This window comes from Dermacentor albipictus, chromosome 9 (genome assembly GCF_038994185.2).
Source record: "Dermacentor albipictus isolate Rhodes 1998 colony chromosome 9, USDA_Dalb.pri_finalv2, whole genome shotgun sequence".
In the NCBI taxonomy this organism is placed as follows: Eukaryota; Metazoa; Arthropoda; class Arachnida; order Ixodida; family Ixodidae; genus Dermacentor; species Dermacentor albipictus.
Genome location: NC_091829.1, coordinates 16,997,863 through 17,017,763, shown reverse-complemented (window position 1 = coordinate 17,017,763; position 19,901 = coordinate 16,997,863). Strand labels below are relative to the sequence as shown.

Here is a 19,901-nt window from a genome sequence, read left to right as displayed (position 1 = left end):
CGAGCCACTGCTCATGGCCCTGGATTGCCGCCGGGATCGGCCCACAATTTTGCTGACGGACGCGGACATGAAAAATGCCGAACTAGATGCTAACAGCTGTGAAAAGTCGCCAAAGTTACAGGTTGGCTTACAACGGGCAGTTCAAGCAGCCGATGTACAGTATGTTCGGCCATAGTCAGGTATTCGAAGAAATAGAAATTCTCGAATCGAATACTTCGACTCGGAACAGAGCTATTCGATTCGTATTCCGAAATTTAGAATATTCGCGTACCCTATATTATATTTTAGGTTCTAACTTGTTCCCAATTTGCAAGCTGTCTACATAAACGCCCCTCCATGTACCATGGATGCCTATATCGTAGGAAATAAACATCTCCCTCTGTCATTTGTTGCCAATTTTTTTCTCCTTGTTTATCTATATATTTAGAGACAGAAATAAAGAGAGGGAGAGAAAGAGTGCGGTTCTCGATTTGATATTCGAAGCAGGTATTTTTCAAATATGCGTATTCATTTCGCAAATTCATCTGTTCGCGGAAACCTTTAGTGAAATATGAAACAGGCCACAAACGAGCCGGCGAAAAACATTGGGTCTTTAAATTTGTACACGCTACATAACCCCCCCACCTCCTACCTTGATATAAAAATTTATAATAATTGAGGTGTATCTGAAAGCTCTTCGCCCATGACGTGCGACTGAGCCGGTCTGCTCTTCCTACAGACAGGTGGTAATCAGTGGCGTAGCTAGGTCGTCTGGCACCCGGGGCCCATAGGTCTTCTGTCACCTCCCCCCCCCCCCCCCCCATTGGCCCCTTGCACCCGGGGCCCACGGCCCCCCGGCCCCCCCTGTTGCTACGCCACTGGTGGTAATTAATATAATAAATCGAGTGAGGATACAGGAGAGGTAAGGCTGGTGGGATCTAAACGGTGACGATACTTTCCAGGATTTAAAAACAAAAGCCTATCTATAGACTTGCATGACCCCGAACGAACAAAACTTCAAAGAAATAGAATGGTACACTTTAGACGAATGAGACCAGTCTCGAGTCACTCAACACACGATTAGTGCGACTGAAATGCGACTGAAGTACGATTGCATGGCTAATTAGTTTAGTTTAAGCATGAACATTTTTTAATAATTCGTTTTAGGGCTTAAATTGTAACGGAGAAGTTGTAAACCGTGCTCAGAAACACCCAATGAAGTTTTTTCTTTGATGTTATCTTTTACGCGGTTCTCTTATATCGGGGTCTAAGGAAAGCCCGCGATGTAGAGAGGGATATATATGTTATTAAAGGAAAGGCAGAGAGGTCGTCCTGAGCTATCGTGTGCTCTAGCCTGCGACTCGGCACAGGGGATATATGAGGAGGAGGAGGGACAGAATAGACGGGATGAATGATGTAGTGACGACAGGTTAGAGGTCATGCGAAAGCACCCGTGTACTTTGATTTAAGTGCATGTTAAAGAACCACAGGTGGTCCAAATTTACGGAATCCCCTACTACGCGGCGTGCCTGATAATCAGATCGTGGTTTTGGCGCGTAAAACCACAGAATTTTTAAGATCTAGTCCAAAGAGTGTTAACCGGCGCCACATTTCCAACGCAAGAAACCGACAACATTGCTTGCATTACCGATTTTGTTTCCGATTACCGATTTTGCCGGGATTCGATCCCGCGACCTTGTGCTTAGCAGTTCAACACCATATAGCCACTAAGCAGCCGCGGCGGGTTGCAACACTCCAATCTCGAACATATATATATATATATATATATATATATATATATATATATATATATATATATATATATATATATATATATATATATATATATATATATATATACATATATATATATATACGGTAACGCGCCGCCATGCATTTTAGGTTTTCGTAAAAACATGCGCGTAGTGCGTGTACGAATACGGTGCATATGTGCGCGTAATGTGCGTCGACGACATGTGAGAACGACAGCGTTGTACATTCAGCTGCACTGTTCATGTACTTCATATATAAACTCTGCATGAAGCAGCATCTGAGGACACGAAGCTGTCCACTCTGCTAGTGCAGCCATATGACACCCATCACGTCCCAGCTAGCGCCCGGCAACAGAACTTCCCAGGTATCGACGCACTACCTGGGAAAAAATAACGAACACCTTCGCCAGACGCGGCAAGCGTAACTCGAGCGTTGCGCGTGGCTCCGCGCACAAGGGACAAAAAAGAAGAAAAATGCGGCATCCGGCAGTGTTACATTGGTGCCGCAACAACCAACAAAAACAGATCTTAAAACGCGTTGACAACGACAGCATCAAGGGCAAACGGCAGGTTGAATGCGACAGAGTGGGCAAATGTTTAAATCTTTTCGGCTGCGACGCGCGGCTAATTGCTCGGAGGAAGTAAGTTTGAACGGTCACGCTGGTACAATCAGTTAACTAGAGCTCCATTTGCAGACACGCAGTGTCCGCTTCTTAAAAGTGCTTTTCTTTCTTTCTTTTTCAACGCCTTGGGACCTTTTTATGGGAGGTGTGCTCGCTAAGGTCCCTGACTTTAGTGCTCGCCAATGGTGCTCGCCCATCATGGCAGGCTGCGTGCTGCCATTTTCCGCTGTATAAAGACAGGTAGATGCAACGCAATCTGGTAACAATGTGCCCGTTGTTGGAACATGGCGGACGCACGACCACCGTGACTACGGGGACTTTATCGCCAAATTGCGAATTCAAGTGCACCGAAATCGCCACCGCCGAAGAGAGCGCTGACCGCAAGCGAACGACCTCCGTAAGGTTCTTCAAGAAAATCTACGCGTCTCATGTCCGGACGCCCATACTTGCGGCCCGTGAAACGTAGCATCCCCAGCGTAGATAATCTGGGCGCCCCATTTTCCGAGAAACGCAGCTGACTGGACGCTGCGCTATGGTGTTCCTGTGCCACACAGCTCTTCAAAAAGGCTGAGTTTGATGCTGTTGTCTGAACGCTCTAGCCGCATTGTATCGCGTTAATCGACGTCGTTTCGCTGACAGATCACAACGTCGCGCCCCTTTGTCGTGACAGCGGAACCTGTTTTTGAGGAAACTCAGTCCCCCCCGCGAGCTCGGCACGAAGGACCCCCGCGCATTATCTCCCATCCACAGTGTCGCAGATAGCTTTGTTTCATTGCGCGAGATTTCTCAACTAGCAGCTGCATTTGGACGCTGCTGTCCGTAAGCCCGGATGTGGCATAAATAAAAAAAAAGTTCGACCTCTGCCAACATTTAGCAAGCATTATTGTTGAGCAGAATATGTCTCTGTATTTTGGTGGGCGGTGACACGGTCAAATTGTTTGCATGTGTGGCGGTGCACAGCTGATGACCAGAGGACGTGTCAGCAAAGGATGAAGATCCACCTGCACTGACTGTCCTGTGCTGCTGTCGTGGTTGGTGGCGCTACGGTAGAGTACCTTGTTTCTATCACGTGCTTGACGCGTACCGCGCGCGCGTCAGCTGTCACTCACGGGTTCACAGTGTTGGCAATCATAAAGTAGGAGCACATTGGAGGCCCCCTGAATACGTGAAGAGCTCAGATCTGTCGACTATCTCTGCTGTGTTGGTCACCACTTGACGCATAGTGCTGTCATTGCCGGAGTTGAACGGCGTTTTCAATCTTTAAAAGTAAAATCAATGCTTGCATTCACGGAACTATATGGTGGGAGTGAATGCCATTTTTTGCGGCTTTACTTCGTTAGCATGGTCTGGTCCAGTTTAGTAGTGCCAGCTTCCTGCACCATCAGATGCCGTAACATTGTTCTGGATTCAGTGTTCTCATTCTCAAATAGAGTGAAAGCCAGTTTCATTAAAAATCAGTTAGAGTAATATTGACTCCGAAAATACTTCCAGCCCACTCCTCAACATGGCAACCATGTCCGAGCGAGAGATGTGCCTCGAGATTGAACGGGACCTGAACCGCCTCCTGCTGGCCTCCACGAATCGAAATCGGCCGCCAGATGTCACGCAGCATGACGACAGACCACCGCCCACGTTGCCGCCCCAGCCTGCATTGCCCACTCAACCTTTAGCACAACTTCATCCTGTACAGGGCTTGCCATCAGTGAACACATCGTCTGTAGTCCCATTTGCATTCACCGCCTGCAACACTGCTCATGACGAAGTTGATTGCCGACAGAAACTGGCACGGCTCCCACAGAAGTCGGGGAAACGCGAACGACGGAAAAATGCCTCCGCTGGAAAGAGGGACTTCAGGCCTGTCGAAAACGACGTGAATGTGCTGCCACCTGTGGAAGGTGCCGAGGAGGTTCCAGTGTTGACAGGCTTTGCAAATTCGAAGGACTGTAACTTTGTCTCCAAAGGAGGTAGCATCGTACAGGGTGAAATTGGTGCTGGTGCAGGCGCTCCTTTGAAGGTAGAAGTGCGCGTGCAGCACAAGGCCAAGCCTGTCGCAACCGGACGCAAGTCACCTGGCCTGAAGAACAACAGCAGGGGTTCACGGAAAGTCTGCGAAGAAGTACCGTTGACTGCTACTGCTTGGCCTTGTGCAACCGACCCAAAGGCCTTTCTGTTTCTGCAGGACCTTGAGAGGCAGCTTCTTGAGAGCCCGCCTAGGTTGCAAGAGAATCGCCGCCTGAATCCACCCCGAAAGGCCTTAGGTGAGACCTTTTATGGGATTCACAAGCAATGGTCTATAATATATGATATTAAAGAAAGCCTTGTACTGCTGTCATAAACTCTGAAATTTTTCACTGTAAAGACCAGTGTATTGTGTCATGGCACGTTCATAAACAGCAAAATATGGTAGACCAGTGATAACTCAAAATTCCATTATTAATGCCAGATATTTCTAACAAATCTCAAAAGCATTGGTTGTCTGTTTATGTTTTACTGCATTTGGAAGTTACTTAATGAAAACAAGAATTTACGTAACTTCCAGCTTTTTGGCTCCCTAGGGGCTGAGCAACTTGGGTAAAACTGCCAATGGAGAACCTTCAAAAGATGGGAATAATCAAAACACACATAATAAATATTCAGGCGCCAATGTGTACCTTGAAACAGTGTTCTAAGAACAGTCAAATATCAGAGTGCGTGGTTGAAGCAAAATGAGACAATGCAAATGCCTGTTGCACCAGTTTACTTCTTAGGAGTGTAACGTAAATCCTGAGAACGACTGTAAATTCATAGTGAGGCAGGAACAAATGTCGTAATGTTCCCACCTTCTCATTCTGCATAAGCATTCTTGAATATTTGTGTTGTTTTGGGTTTTAACCAAAGGCAAACGTGAACGCTAGTACACAGTTTTTCCAAATTTGCCGGAGGTAATGAAGTGAAATAAGGTTTTGTATTATGCTGAAAATGGCAATAAATTACAGGTCATATCAAATAGCCCTTTTGTTTTGTAGCTGTTGCTGCTTAGCTGTGAATTGTTGTCAGCAAATATATCCATGCTTATTTTTCACAATCAGTAGACGTTGCAGAGTCCGAAAAAGCAGTAATGTTTTTGATGAAAGTTTGTATACTTTTGAAGTGCTTAAAGGCTGCACCGTAAGAGCATTGTTGTAATGAAATTTCCGATGCGTTGTGTGGTGGTAATCGCATGTCCAGCAAACATGCCAGCTATCTAAGTTATTATTTGTTGCCAACATTGGTAAAAAAGGTCAGCCTCAGTGCTGTCTTTAGACCTCTATACAGCCATGCTATATCTATACATCTAACATTTGTCATTGATCACATCATCAACTACATTATGCCATTGATTGGTGGTCTTTGGCCGTCATTTGCCCTTGTACCGTAAAACCCTATACACCGTCATCATTGTCACTCAACTTTGCAGGTCCTGCACCATCACACCGGAATGGTGGCCGTCATGATAGCTACAGTATATGTGAGGACAGGCTGGAGATATTCAAGCAGCACAGGGTTCTGCCTTTGAAGAAGGTAACTGTTGTCATTTAATTTCCTCCTTTCTTTTCTTATTATTTTTTGTTGTTCTGTGTGTCCCATCATCGTATACACTTAAAGGGGAAATAATTAGTCACATTGAATTGTCTTGGTTGCTGTAATCTTTCAAACTCATTTGTTACTGGATTTCTTTGGCAGGAAAATGCCGCAATATTAGTACATGGATGAACGGACAAATTTCCTATTTTAAGTTAGACCCTTCTCTTAATCTGCAGACGTACATTCTTAGTAGCATGTGGTTGTGCTCGAGCATATGTTGCATGTAGTTTAACCATAAGAGCCGCATTTCCCATTTCATAAGTTGCACTAGCTCTGCACATACATGTATGCACCACTATGCAAAGCTACGCCACCATAAGCTTGACATACTGGCTTCTGAAAAAAAAAAAAAAAGCCTGCGTTACAAACTATGAAAAGGGTCCGTTGCCACGACTGTGACAATATTCTCGCACCAGGAGTTACATGGGCACATTCACTGAGGAAGTCGTTGTGTGTTGCTGTTTGGGTGCTATGGTGTCGCCTTATTGCCGACATCAGTCTCGTTTACTGCTTGCACTTTCCAGAAATCCAAGCGTTTCCCAAGGGCGCAGTTTTACTGTCACCTTTGTCATCGACACTTCGACGACATGTGGTATGTCGAAAAGCATTTGGACCAGGAGCAGCACGCTACTAAGAAGCTTGTGAGTATTCTTGCTAGAGGGCCCAGGCCTCTCTCTCTCTTCTGTTTTCCTCGGATTGAGTTTTCATTGAGGAAATTTTGGCCCAGGTAAATGACTTGCGGGTGGCAGTGAAGAACCTTCCCTACCCTGTTGACGTCCAATGTGACGCGATTAGTGCTTTGGTCGAGAAGGTTGTGCAGGAGCACAGTTTGACTGTGGAGGAGGTTGAACTGCGGAAGAGAGTAGCCAATGACCTGGAAACATTTGTCAAGGCAGCGTTACCAGGTGAGAGGGAAATTTATTCTCTCTTAAACATGCAGATTTATGTTATGCAAGCCTAATTATAAGATGTTCGAATACAAAAGTTCGTGTTGGTAAAAGTTGGCACAGGAGTTGTTGGTATTTAAGCAAACAATTACTGCTGAGAAAAATTGGTGCGCAAGTTGTTGGTATTTAAGCAAACGATTACAGCCGAGACATGACCTACGACCTCACTTATATGACCTTGCTTATATGTTCCCTGGTAATGTGATAGCATCTTGAAGTCTAGTGCCCATGATGCTAAGTATAAAACCTGTGTAAATGATCTTGCGCATGACAGTGACAAGCGATGCGATGGAGATGGCTGTCGTCAGTCATCTCCAATAAATCAGTTTAAACTGATTTATTGTTTTGCTTTAGTGTCCCTTTAAGTTGATGTATTTTACTGTAGAAAGCAGCATATTTCAGAACGTCTTGCAGTACATTCTTACCCTTGCGCATGTAAAAATTCAATTTTGGGCTCGTTCTGTGCGACAATCGGTAGTATTTAAGTGATGTACATCCAGTTCCGGCTTCGCTCTATTGACTGGTTGCTCATAGCACTTCCGGTCGACGAGTGACGAATTCTAGATTTCTAGAATTGAGCAACCAGAGTGAGCGATCTGTTCAAGCGACGGTCCGTTTCGCTGCTCGAAGCCATCGCTGGTCGCTGTCGTGCACAAAACAGCTCTCGTGGGGTTTGGCCTTTACCTATGTTTTCAGCATTTTTCAAGATACTCTTTCAGTGCATTGCAGTGAAAAATGTATTTAGAGGGGTTCTGGCTGTACCTGCTAAGCAGCTCTCCTCTTAAAAATCACTGGTCAAAGGACACATATGTCCTGGACATTATACCCAACCAAATAATAATGGTATTTTGATCTTATTACCTGGAATAGCTTTTTAGTGAAATAAAGTGAAATATTTTGCTTTACTCTAGTGGCCTAGTATACTTAACCAGTATTCATCTGCTGGAGCAGTTCACAGTGCATAGACTGTTTAAAACTGAGTTGATGCATGTCGAAATGGTTTGGAAAGGAACTAAAATGGCTTTGTAAATTCCATATGCAGATGTCAAGCTCAACCTGCACGGTTCATCAGTAAGTGGGTTTGGCTTGAAGACGAGCAACGTCAACATGGACTTGTCTCCACTTGGGAAAGCGGACTGTGCCCAGCTCTTTGTTGGCACGGGTGACCTCCTTCTGGAGTGCCGTAAGCATATTTTGTCAGCGACTATTTCCATTTGAGTGCAGCTTAACTGTAGGAGGTTTTGGTAACAGCAGACCTTGAATATGGTTTCAAGGTAAAGCATTCGTTGAAATGTACTATGCGTACGCAATATCTCGAGTAGTTAGTTGGAGTTCCCAGTTGTCACGAGGAATGCCTAACAAAAAGCGGGCAGTGATAAGTACAAATATCAGCGGGAGGTAAAATGTTGCGAAGCATTAACATATACACAAATGTTTGAGCAAGAAATAGCAACAGGTACCAAATGACCAAACAAAGGAAGCACGAGATATGAACTATAAAGTTGTCATTAAACTTTAACCACCATAATGTTTACTGCCGATGTCAGCTATCATTCTATGCTCGTGAGGTGTCCAAAGTTCACACTTGTTCTGGTGTCTTCCTGATTGTCCCGCTGAGCACGAGATACATGTGGCTCTACCTCAGTTTGTTACCCAGCCAATCAAGGGGTCTCAGCAAGGCGTTATTGCACAGTCTAGATTTGTTTTCATAGACTGCAAGTTTGATAATTCCTTCTTTGTGCACTGACATTCATCGTTGCACACATTTGTCCCTGTAGCCAAGTATACCCAAGTGACGAAGGACTACTTGTCCAAGGTGCCACGGATACGCTTCAAGGAGGTCGACAGCAAGCTCTCTTGTGAGATCAGCCTCAACAACTCCAACTCGCAGAAGACTTCGAAGCTCCTCGATGACTATGCCTCGCTCGACAGGAGGGTTAAAATTCTGGGAGTCGCTTTTCGGCTATGGGCCAAGGTGATTATGGAGTCTTACCCCCACATTCACAAATGAATCTCGTATCAAAACTCTTGCTCAAATCTGCCTAGTATAGGACAGCATTGCCTTCTCTCATCTGAAGTGGACACGCTGCACTTCAGTTGTTCTCTGCGATTCCTGCCATAAGCAGTTCCAAGGGAAACACATCTCCACTTGCAAGTGCTTTCGCGTAGATGCTGAGGGTAGCTAGGTACGGTAAACTACGGTAAATGGTAGCTGTGGTAACTACGGTAAGCTATGGTAAATGAGGGTAACACTCATTAGTCTGTAGTTGAGGTGGAATGTCAAGACAAAAAATGTTCTAAGAATATGGGGGCTAGTGTAGGTGGAGAACACATTGCACATTCTGTATACTTAATGCTGTGTCCCATGGAACCTTGCAAAAATGGCTTGCTAAACCACTTGCTTGATTCCTTGAGTTTTTTGTATGGAGGTATCACTTTGCAGCAAATTTTCCTTACGACTATAATTGGGGGCAGAGTACAGTACCTTCCTGCTCTTTGCAAAACAGATAAGAAGTGCACATCATCTGCACTTATGTCAGGCATAAGGCAATTTGGTCATAGAAAGGAATGGCACCGCTGCCTGTCACCGAGGGGGCGAAACCACGCTCTGAATTTCCTCATCTTCGTTGCAAGCGTTGCGCCATCCTAGCATAGATGGTGCTACCATTTCCTTCACTGTGAAAATTACTTTTTGTGTCTGGCAGATGATTTGTGCTTCCGATTTATTTATATTGAAAAAGGCGCATTCTATGAACTGTTCTATGAATTCTATAAAATGCCAATTAGTCTAGCTCACTGCTATTCTGATTTATTAAACATGAAATAAGCTACACGCAAGAACTGTGTCCAGACTTGACAGTAAACAAAAGACAATGCAAAGGGTCATTTGTTTTTCAATTTAGATCATTATTTACAGCTTAGTTCTTCTGTCTTTCTGTTCATGGATATCTTGACCAGCCTGATATGTCATTAGCAAAATGATTCTTTGTTAATGTGTCAAGGCTTCAACATGCTTATGGAAGACACTGCAGGGGAGGTTGGCAGATTCCAAACTATTTGTCACCAGGGGGGTATTCTGTAAGTGTCCACCTAGTGGACATGTCCATGTTGTCAGCTGGTGAGGTTCTGATTGGCTGTGCTGGGGTACCTGTGAAAAGGAGAGGGGCGCACCCAGCCAATCAGCATTTCTGCAGCAGACGAAATGGACATGTCCACTAGATGGACCCTTAATAACCTCCCAGGCCTTACTTCTATTTGTATTATGGGCATGATCATGGGCTAGAAGCATAGCATTGTGTTCCTGTGGCCCTATGCCTCCTGCATTCTACTGCTGGTTATGAGATCAAAAGTTCAGTTACCAATCATGCCATTTTCAACTGGATTCTCATGCAAGAACTCTTGCGGACTTACAATTAGCCACAGATGGCCAAATCAGTCTAGAGCAGTCTACTGTTGGCCTTGTAGCCTAGGTATTGCTTTGCAAATTTCAGTTCGTCCAATCAGTCAAGTAATTTTCTGTAATGCTCATTCCTGCGGAAATCCTATATAGCATATTTTTGGGGGCTCATTGTACAAGTTTGGCTCTGTTTGCAGCTCTGTGGCTTGGACCAGCAAGATCGGGGCACGCTGCCGCCGCATGCATTTGCCATCATGACAGTGTTCTTTTTGCAACAGTGCAAGCCTGCTGTGCTGCCTGTTTTGCATGAGGTTGGTACCATCAATATTACATTCCAGCCTGTCTTGTCTCCCCTTGTGTATACCACCTTGACTCAGCCTACAAGCTGCTCTCTACGTTTCAGTTGTGTTATACAGCAGAAGTACAGACTGAAGTGTGGCTTTAATAGTATGACACAGTACCTTGTTTACATACAGTGCAAGAAACAAGAATGAACACTGACGACATGAGACATGCTCATGTGTTGTCCTTCGTCTGTCCTAGCTTTCTGCGCTAAAACCTGGTGAGCTTGTGAGGAAGTCAGCAGATTGCAGGACAAGGCGTTTCGTCTTTACCTTGTGGGATTCCACAGAACTGATTTGCCATGCAGTTAAACCTCATTAAAACGAAGTTGTATGACGTGGAAATACCTTCATCGTATCCGATATTCATTATAAGCATATATTTGTCACCCACTGATATTGGTGAAAAAGTATTTAAATTTACTTTGCTATATCTGTGTTTGGGATATTGAGGTTTGTCTTTATTCAGTGTCCTTGCATTTCAAGTTGTCGATATATTCGGTCTCGTTTTTGGTCTACTTTCCTTCTGGCTAGATGAGGTGGTAGAGCAACTGTCCCGGACAGGCATTGGTGCTGGTTTCAATGCCAACTGAACCAAGACTTTTTCTTTTGCTGTAAAACTTGAAAATGCGTCGGCATTAGAATGCTTGTGTAAACGAAAGCTCGGTGGTGTCTGTCAATTACCTCGTGGCATGGGAGAGTAGGAGGGAAGCATGTGGAGAGGAACAAGAAAAGTAGGTGGGAGAGGGTGTGTGAGGGAGGGAGAGAGGGTGGCGTGACCACATTTTTGGAGCCTGTAGGAATACAGGTGGCGTGTGACATTGCGCTTCGGCGCTCACAGCTGGCAGACCGCCAAGGGAGTGGAGGTAATCACTCTGTGGCTAACTTGGCATATTGCCTGTGGTGTAGGCACGTGTCTTTAAGTGCAATGTGAAGTGACATGCACTAGGTGTCGTTGAGGAGCCTTGTAGTGTTCCTCAGGTGTTTAGTTACTTGAGAGTTACGAAGGAGTAATGCTAACCCATTCCTGTCGGATCAGCTGATTGATCCACCATTCTTTTCTGAGAAACCCACATGGGTTTCCTTTGTTGCTTCGTGCTACTTTCAGGTGTATGAAAATTCTTTCCTTTCATGAAATGAGGAAACTGTCTTTGTCGCACATTTTCAGGTTTGCGAGCCGTGGTATCACATTCTGCTGTTTTGTTGAAACTGTGCAGATGAAAGATGGCAAGGAATCTGAGTCATACCTAAAGCCTAAAGATCTGGTAAGTGGACTAAACATGCCAATGTGGCCATAACAGCATGCCTATAACTGTTCAGTAATTGAAGGACAGAATAAGCGACACGACACAGAGCTCGGTGCATGTGGCCCTGTGTTAACGATCTGCCATAGCCAGCGACATCACATCGACTTGCTCACAATCAGATTTTGGTTACTACCAGCTTTTCCAGGCAATGTCATTTTTCTCAGTTTCTTAAATTTTTTGTACGATAGTACAGGGCAGTCCGCTTATAACGATAAAGAAAAACGAAAAATATGATCGTTATAACCGATAATCACTATATCTTGACTGCAGTTATTAAAAAAAAAAAACGCTGAACGTACCTTTGCAGCTCCGAACTCGAATTCGCCACTTGCTCTAAAGAATAGATGATGTAGAAAGTAGGCTGTGAAAAACAAACTTTATTTCTAGTGCCAATGATCGTGCCAAGCGTTAAACGCGCCGAAATAGTCCGAAATCTGCACTTGCTTTTGCGGCAGCTTCAGCTTCACAACCCCGGTGTGCATGAATTCCAGCTGCTGCGCGAACACTGGCGGCAATCCTTTAGCATGCATAAAATCAATTAAGGAGTCGATCGACGACAGTGCACGTTGCGTAGGTATCGAGGTCGGGGTCAAGGAGCCACTGTCAATCTCGTTGTCACTGTCCTTGCTGCTGTCGCCATCATCGCACAACTTTGTCATCTATTGAGACAGCACATCTTCGGCGATCGCCTCGTCGGTGACCTCAACGCAGAACGAGGCAGCACTGTCTGCAGTCAAAAACTCCTCCATCAACGCACCACCTGTGTCACCAGTAGGAACGAGCTCCCAGAGCTCGGTTATTTCAGCGGCTTCCACCGTGTGGGTTCAGTGGGTTGGGGAACTTGGTCCTGACGCAAAAAGCCCGCCTTTTTGAAGCAGTTGTTTTCAAGATGGTCGATATCATTGACTGGGTGAGCCCATACTACAGTGCCTAGAATACTTTATTCTAGACACTGTACTCATACTTCCTCATGAGGGCGCTCATGTGAAGCCGCGTCGAGAGTCCTGCAAAATATCCATCTTCGTGTCAAGCAACACAGCTTTGTGCTTTGTCGGCGCCATCTTCGAACTGGGTTGCACCGTTGGTTGCATGCTGCTTAGGTGGCTTCAGCCTGCTATCGCGCTTGCTGAGAGAGAGACTGAGTGAGGGACGGGTGCCACCGCGCCGCTTTGCTTGTCGCTTTTTTTTTTGTTTCTCTCTCTTTCGGAGCAACTGTGGCCGACGCGCACGAAGCAGCTAGCGCCATCTTGTGGCACACCGCGCCAACTCAGGTACTCTCCGGTGCGCGAGCGGGGCGGGACGCGCTGCATGGTAATGGCTTGCGGAGGTAAACATCGCCTCATCTCGACATCGTTCGTTTCAAGGAACTAAGCAACACAAGTATTACGATTATTTGGCACGGAAAACGCCATCCAGACGGCAAAATTTTAATAGTTATATCCAATATGCGGTGAATAACTTGTCGTTATAAATGTTTTTTTTTCCCATAGACCTAATGCATAAAATGACACTCTCATGTCGACCCACCATTATAACCAATATATTGTTATATGTGGTATCGTTATAAGTGGACTGCACTGTACTTGCATGAAAATTGGCTTAGTACATCTTGGTTTGCCTGAAGCTAAACTGAGTGTTCCAACACAAACTGGATTTTATTCATAATTATAATGCTTTTCTGCTTAGTTTTGTCTGCTGATGCACGTGTTGCTATATCTTGTTGCAAGTAGTAACACGCTTCAAAGTATCCTGGAGAGAACATGACCGCTAGCATAAGCAAGCACTGTGATAGCATCACTCGCCGGATACCTATACTAATACTGCCTTTATGTGACCTTTTAGCAAAACAAACTAGCCTGCAGCTCGGCCAGTAGAAAAACTTCTGTTCTGTTGGCATTGCTACCATAGCACACGGTAGAGTAGGGTTCACTTCAGCAGCATATCTTATTTTGTTATAGCACAAGCTTGACAAGGACAAAAGAAGGCACATCTGACACACACAGTGCATCTGACACACACAGCAATGTGCCTTCTTTTGTCCTTGTCAAGCTTGCGCTATAACAAAATAAGATATGCCGTACCAACAAGCCCCTATTGCTATCCTCATCGACTTCAGCAGCAGCTAGATTGAAAATATTTTGGCTGCAATTTTGGCACAGCCTCAACACATGCTGCGCGTTTGCAAAGGTGCAGAGCGTAAAACCATTTTATTTTATTTTTTTCTAAACGTGTCTTTCAGTTTGCTCCTATCCTTCTCTTCACCAGGAAGGTCGGTGGAGCTGCAAGAATGACCGCAGCATAGGCCAGCTGTGGGTGGAGCTCCTGCGTTTCTACGCTGCGGAGTTTAAGCTCAACAAACGTGTGGTCTGCATCAGGCGGTCACAGCCTATGCTTATTGTGGAGAAAAAGTGGAACAAGCGCTACATTGCCCTTGAAGGTACGCTCGGTTCTCAGCATGGATGGCATCTGTGCAAAACGACTAATTCGGGCCAGCTGGTAATCCATAACTCTTATTCTGGCTCGTGTTTAATGTGGTTATATACCGTTGTATAACTGATTACATACCACTAGAAAAAAGAAAGTAAGCGTAATCCATGGATAACGCCTGACATTATACATGCGAAACGTAAACTGAATGACAAAATTGCTAAAAACTAACCCATTAAAATTTACGCATGGCAATCTCGATGAAGCTATTCAATGTATGAAATCAAAAATTAAGACAGCTGAACAGTTCTACTTTACTAATACACTGACAAGCATTTTGAAAACTCCCACAAAGTTTTGGAACTACAATAACCAAAAGAATCATAACGACAACGGAGCCTCAAATGAAGATAATAGAAACTCTTCTAACTTGCGTAACGACTACTTCTGCTTCGTTTTCAGAAAACAATGGCACACAACCACCAGCAGGCTTCTCTAGAAATAAGCCACTAGAGCCGCTTACACTAACCGAAACAAGCATACTTCTACCACTTAACTTAGACCAAAAGAAATCACTAGGGCCTGATAGTATACCAAATGCATTACTGAGTACTATTGTTTATTTATGCAAATCGTTTACCTCTTTCCATCTTGTTACCTCGTATTATTAACGCGATAGCGTTAAGGAGCTCGTGTCGCAAAAAAGCTGGTGTTGGCGGCGTTGGCCGTGAGCGAAAAATCCAGGAAGGCAATTCATAAATAAAAAACAACTTGCAATATGGGCTGGGTAGAAATCGAACCAGGGTCTCCGGAGTGTGAGGTGGAGACGCTACCACTCAGCCATGAGTTCGATGGTTCAAATCAGGACAAAAGCGCCTCTAGTGAATGCAGCGTTGCCTTAGAAACGTGCCGTAGAAAGTTATACTGCGGTGTATACAGTGGAATCTCGATGATACGATCACGGCTGATACGAATTTCTGGATGATACGAATTTTTCTGTGGTCCCGGCCGAGCCCCATTACTTTGTAACGTGTTAGAGAATGGTTGTTACGAATCAATTTTCGACCCGCGTCGGTTGATACGAAAATTACCGAAGACATTGGAAATTTGAAAGTGTGCTTGACGAAAGGCAGACGCTGCTGCCGTCTGCGCTCCAATTCATTCGCTTTGGTGTTCGGCGATATCGCCTGTCGCTGCCGCCGCTTTCGTTCTGCTTCCCTGCCTTTGGTACCCGGCGATCTAATCAGTCGCTGTTGGCGTTTCCGTTCTGCCTCCCTTGCTTTCGCATCTGGTGACATGTTCATTCGTGGCATGCGCATTCGCTCCTTGTTCTTCTGGCGTTTGGTGTTGGGGGAATCCGGCGTCCGCTGCCGCTTCCCCGAACCGCATGGCGCGCAACACGGGTCTCTCACTCGACTGCAACGAAACGGCTGACGAAGGAGCGGCGGTGCCACCGCCGACGCGCGCGCGCGCCCGTTCTACCGCTACTGTGTGACGTCACGGTTGCTATGCGCAGCTGCGCCCCTGACCGGCGCGCCGGTTGCTAAAGAGGGGAGGAGATTGCGCCGCTGCGCGGAGGAGAGACCACAGTTGGCACGATTCCAGCGCACGGATGGACGCGACCGCGAGCACGAACCCCTCCGGTGGCAGTGAGAGAGAACAGCGCGCAATTACGCGATTTCTCCCTCTCTCTTTTGGTGCGGAGGCGCGGACGCGGCGCCGGACAGCGCGGAGGCCGCGACTGGGCGCGAAGAGTTTGAAGCGGCAGCACTTTTGTTGCTTTTGTGCTTTTCCTCATTTTCCGCGTGTCATTGGACGGAGTGGCTGCTATGCTTCGGGCGGCGTTCTTTGCGTTAGACGTGGGCGACGGCGAAGGACCCACCACCGGCGGCTGAAACGCTGCATGCGCGCTAAATTCTGAGGCGTGCGCGGACGAAATCAGCGACGACACGTGCACGCGTTTTTATGGATTTGAACAAAGTCTGCTAATTGACCTGACAAAGAAAAAGAAGCAGAGGACATTAGAGACTTTTCTTCAAGAAATAAATCCTTTTTACATACATGTGTCTGAGTGAGTTCACCTCTGACTCTTTAATTTAGCTAGCTTTAATTGTTTCGATGATACGAATTTCGGCTGATACGAATATTTTTCGTGACCCCGTGAGATTCGTATCATCGAGATTCCACTGTATCGGTAATTATGAGCATGTAAATATAGAAGTCGCAGTTAAACGAGTAGCGAAGTATGTTTCCGCTACATTTCTTCTGCGCTTGGCGCACACGCAGAGCCATCTTGCGGCAAACACAGAAGACCCCCTCCTCGCACTGTACGGCGCTGCCCCGACAGGTGGCACGCCACTCGCCCGCTTCTCTCCTTCGCCTCGTTTGAGCGCATTGGGGCCGACTCAAGAGCATGCCAAGCGAATGAGTGGGCGGTGCGAACAGGATTCGATAACACTATCGCGTTCCACTCTTGAAGGCGAAGTTAAGCGTCCTCCATTTTTTTTTTATTATTATTATTACCTACCACCATTGCTACCACCTCTTGTTCATCTGAAATTTACTGCCATGTATTATTGTATAATTAATGCCTACCATTTTGATTACCTTTACTAATCGTTCACCTTCTTGATTACCTCTTGTTTTTTGTGACAATATTACGATGTATTACTTTATTATTTCTGCCTAACATATTGTTTGCCTTTGCTAATTGCCTAAGTATTGTGTGTTATCTGAAAGGGACACTAAAGCGAAACAATAAATCTGTTTAGACTAATGGGGCATTGTTTGAGAACCCTGCAGGCAGTCATTTAAAAAAAATAGTTTGATTATTAGATGAGAAAATGAAGGTCCAAGTATCAGTATTTGAATTTCGCACCGAAACCCCAGCGTCGGTACGTCAGCGTGACGTCAGAGATTCCAAACTATGTTTTCGCATTTGGGCCGCGTTGGCTGAATAAAGGTTCCCGAAACTTGCCATGTGTAATATTTGGTTCCTTTAGAACACAATGTAGTCAATCTGTACCTTTATATATAATTAGTAGGCCCTAGAAGATGCCATCAATATCCAAGACGTCACAGCCCCCAGGTGCGGGAACTTAAGTAGGCGTCGCCACCCGTATTTCGTTTTTGCGCTTTTTCTGGCTTACCAAACGTGTTACCGTTGTAAGAGTGGTGTTTTTGGTGTTGTAGAACGGTAATTTACTGATGCAGAAGAAATCATTTTTCACTTTAGTGTCCCTTTAATATTTTGCTAATTACAATTGTTACATTGTAAGATAACTATGTAAATGCCCTTCCTGGTATAGTCCCTGACGTATAAATAAGTGAGTAAAAATTTTAGTGTGGAATAAGATGACAAAAAACACAGGCAGGCGCTAGTGCCAACGTCAACTTACAGGAGTTTAATACCAGACACATTGAATTTATATTTGCAGCAACAAGGAATACAAAGTTTGGTTCTGTTTTCCATGTTCCTGTGTGTACGAATTCAAATTGTTTCATATGGTATTAGACATAGTTGGAAGTTACTGCTTGTGCCTGTTATAACCCTGGCCTTCTCATGTGAACTGTATATTTAGTTATTAGTCTTAACTTTGTGTGGTCTTATGTGTTCCTTGTGTTGTATTCATCCAGCTTGTGTTTAGCTTGCCTGTTAATTCAGGATCAAGACCAACCAGTTCAGTGCGACGTCCTTTTGAGCATCTATATTGCCTAACATCGCAAGTGGGTTTTGAGGGGTGAATACAATGCCAAGCAGCATCCAAGCTTGTGTTCAGGAAGCCTCAGCCACCCAACATATGTGTTCAAAATAGCAGTTGTCTATTTGGCTGACTGTTTAATGAGAATGGTAATTGTTACTTGAAAACTAACTCAGCATTCCCTTTCAGCTGTTTCATATTTCTCATAGGTGTAAGTCTGTGGGTGCTTGGCATTCAGTGGAGCTGTCCAGGGTATATACGGTTCCATGGAACTCAGTTTGGGAACCAGTGATATAACCAAAGGGCAGACTTTTGTAGATTGTTCATGTATGTCATATTGACAATTATAATTTTACGATTTTTCATTTGTACCCATTTTAGAACAAAGCTTATTTCAAAAGAATTCAAATACAATTGCTGACTGAATTTCTAGGTCCCAATTTTTCCGACTCGCTCGTTTATATGTGCAGCGGTGTCTACTCATGAAACCGATGTATACCTAATGGCAACTAAATTTTCAGCCACTGTTACATCACTTTTTAACGAATTCACCTAAAAAAGAAACAATCTCTTTGTGCACTGGAATGCAATTATGGAGCAGAGTGTCTGTTCACAGCGTCCCTGCAGAACAGTCAGCAAATTTTGAATGAACAGTCACCATCTCGAACAGCCAAAAACTTTTTGTATATTTTTGCCACATTTTAGTATTTTCTGGCTTTCTCTGTAGTGTTCTTCAAATGTTAAGGTTGCCATGCCTGTGATTTTAACAGCCTGACAAGATGACAACAAGAAGTGGAAAACACATGGGTCCATTAGTTGTCAGTTCTTTTTTTTCCTTCTGATCCCGTCCTGCTCTTTTAATCATGGTTTGACTAAGAGGCCCAATTTGTGCCTTGGCTGCATTCATGGCAGCACACCTATGCATGGTATCTGCCGATCTTCACAGCAGTGTCCCTCTTTTGCCTGCCTTGCAGACCCGTACTCGTCCAAGCGGAACCTTGCCCGCTCGATTCCCAGCGAGCGAATGTACCTGTTCCTCAAACGCTGCCTCTGCACCTCGGCCATCTACTTCCTGCAGCCGCAACTGCATGCAGGTCCTATGTTCACCCACCTTCCAGGCCCGCCTATGTACACCGAGAACTCTGAGTCTGACTCTGAGTCTGACCAAGAAGATGCAAATACCAAGGTGTGCTTTATGCAGGGGTTCCCACTTCTTGCCATCCTTTTGGGTGTATAGCGTATTTACTCGCATAATGATCGCACCCCTGAATTTTGTCGTCAAAATTCGAATTTTATTTCCCATGTAATGATCGCACCCTGAACTTGCCACAGCGATATGTCGTGTGGCAAGTCTATCTAAGCAGTCTGCACCAAGCGGTCTGCACGCACCAAACATTCTTAAGCGGATGCCTCATTTCATTACTTTCATCACTTTCCGCACTTCCATGACTAAAAAAAAGCTGCAACCAAACTTGCCTTTATTATGTGTAGGCTTTTTAATGGTTGTGGTCAACAACAACAAAAAAGGCGCCTTTCGATTTTTCTCGTCTGCACTTGTGGGCACGCAACAAATCGCGAGCGGCAACGATAGCAGCCACGTTTACACTGATACGTTGGAAGTGTACCCCATTCATACGCCTACGCTTGTAACACAGCTAAGATATTCGCCCACCCTCAGCAGAAACCTGCCGAATTAGGATAGTAGTGAAGACAAATGCTACAGCTTCCGCAGCATGCCCACCATGTATTCCTATGTCACTGGCATCTAAGCGTGCCCATCTGTTTGTGTCCCCTCAAAGGGGAC

The 19,901-nt window shown here is 45.1% G+C and overlaps 1 protein-coding gene across 3 annotated transcripts in view; it reads left to right on the top strand.

Moving 5' to 3' along the window:
- The first annotated feature begins 2,261 nt into the window (after positions 1-2,261).
- The window catches only part of LOC135903705 (terminal uridylyltransferase 7-like), a 42,327-nt gene continuing 24,687 nt past the window's right edge, over positions 2,262-19,901 (top strand). Inside the window, exons 1-12 of one of the 3 annotated variants that reach the window (XM_065434058.1) lie at positions 2,262-2,392; positions 3,335-3,420; positions 3,866-4,632; positions 5,811-5,914; positions 6,502-6,618; positions 6,705-6,882; positions 7,967-8,107; positions 8,703-8,899; positions 10,519-10,632; positions 11,880-11,927; positions 14,235-14,406; positions 19,072-19,283. In XM_065434058.1, coding sequence (XP_065290130.1) covers positions 3,879-4,632; positions 5,811-5,914; positions 6,502-6,618; positions 6,705-6,882; positions 7,967-8,107; positions 8,703-8,899; positions 10,519-10,632; positions 11,880-11,927; positions 14,235-14,406; positions 19,072-19,283 — 2,037 coding nt within the window. In that variant the 5' untranslated portion in view covers positions 2,262-2,392; positions 3,335-3,420; positions 3,866-3,878. Of the gene's footprint in view, positions 2,393-2,446; positions 2,772-3,334; positions 3,421-3,865; positions 4,633-5,810; positions 5,915-6,501; positions 6,619-6,704; positions 6,883-7,966; positions 8,108-8,702; positions 8,900-10,518; positions 10,633-11,879; positions 11,928-14,234; positions 14,407-19,071; positions 19,284-19,901 lie in introns of those variants that run through there. The other 2 variants (XM_065434057.2, XM_065434059.1) reach the window with 2 other exon arrangements.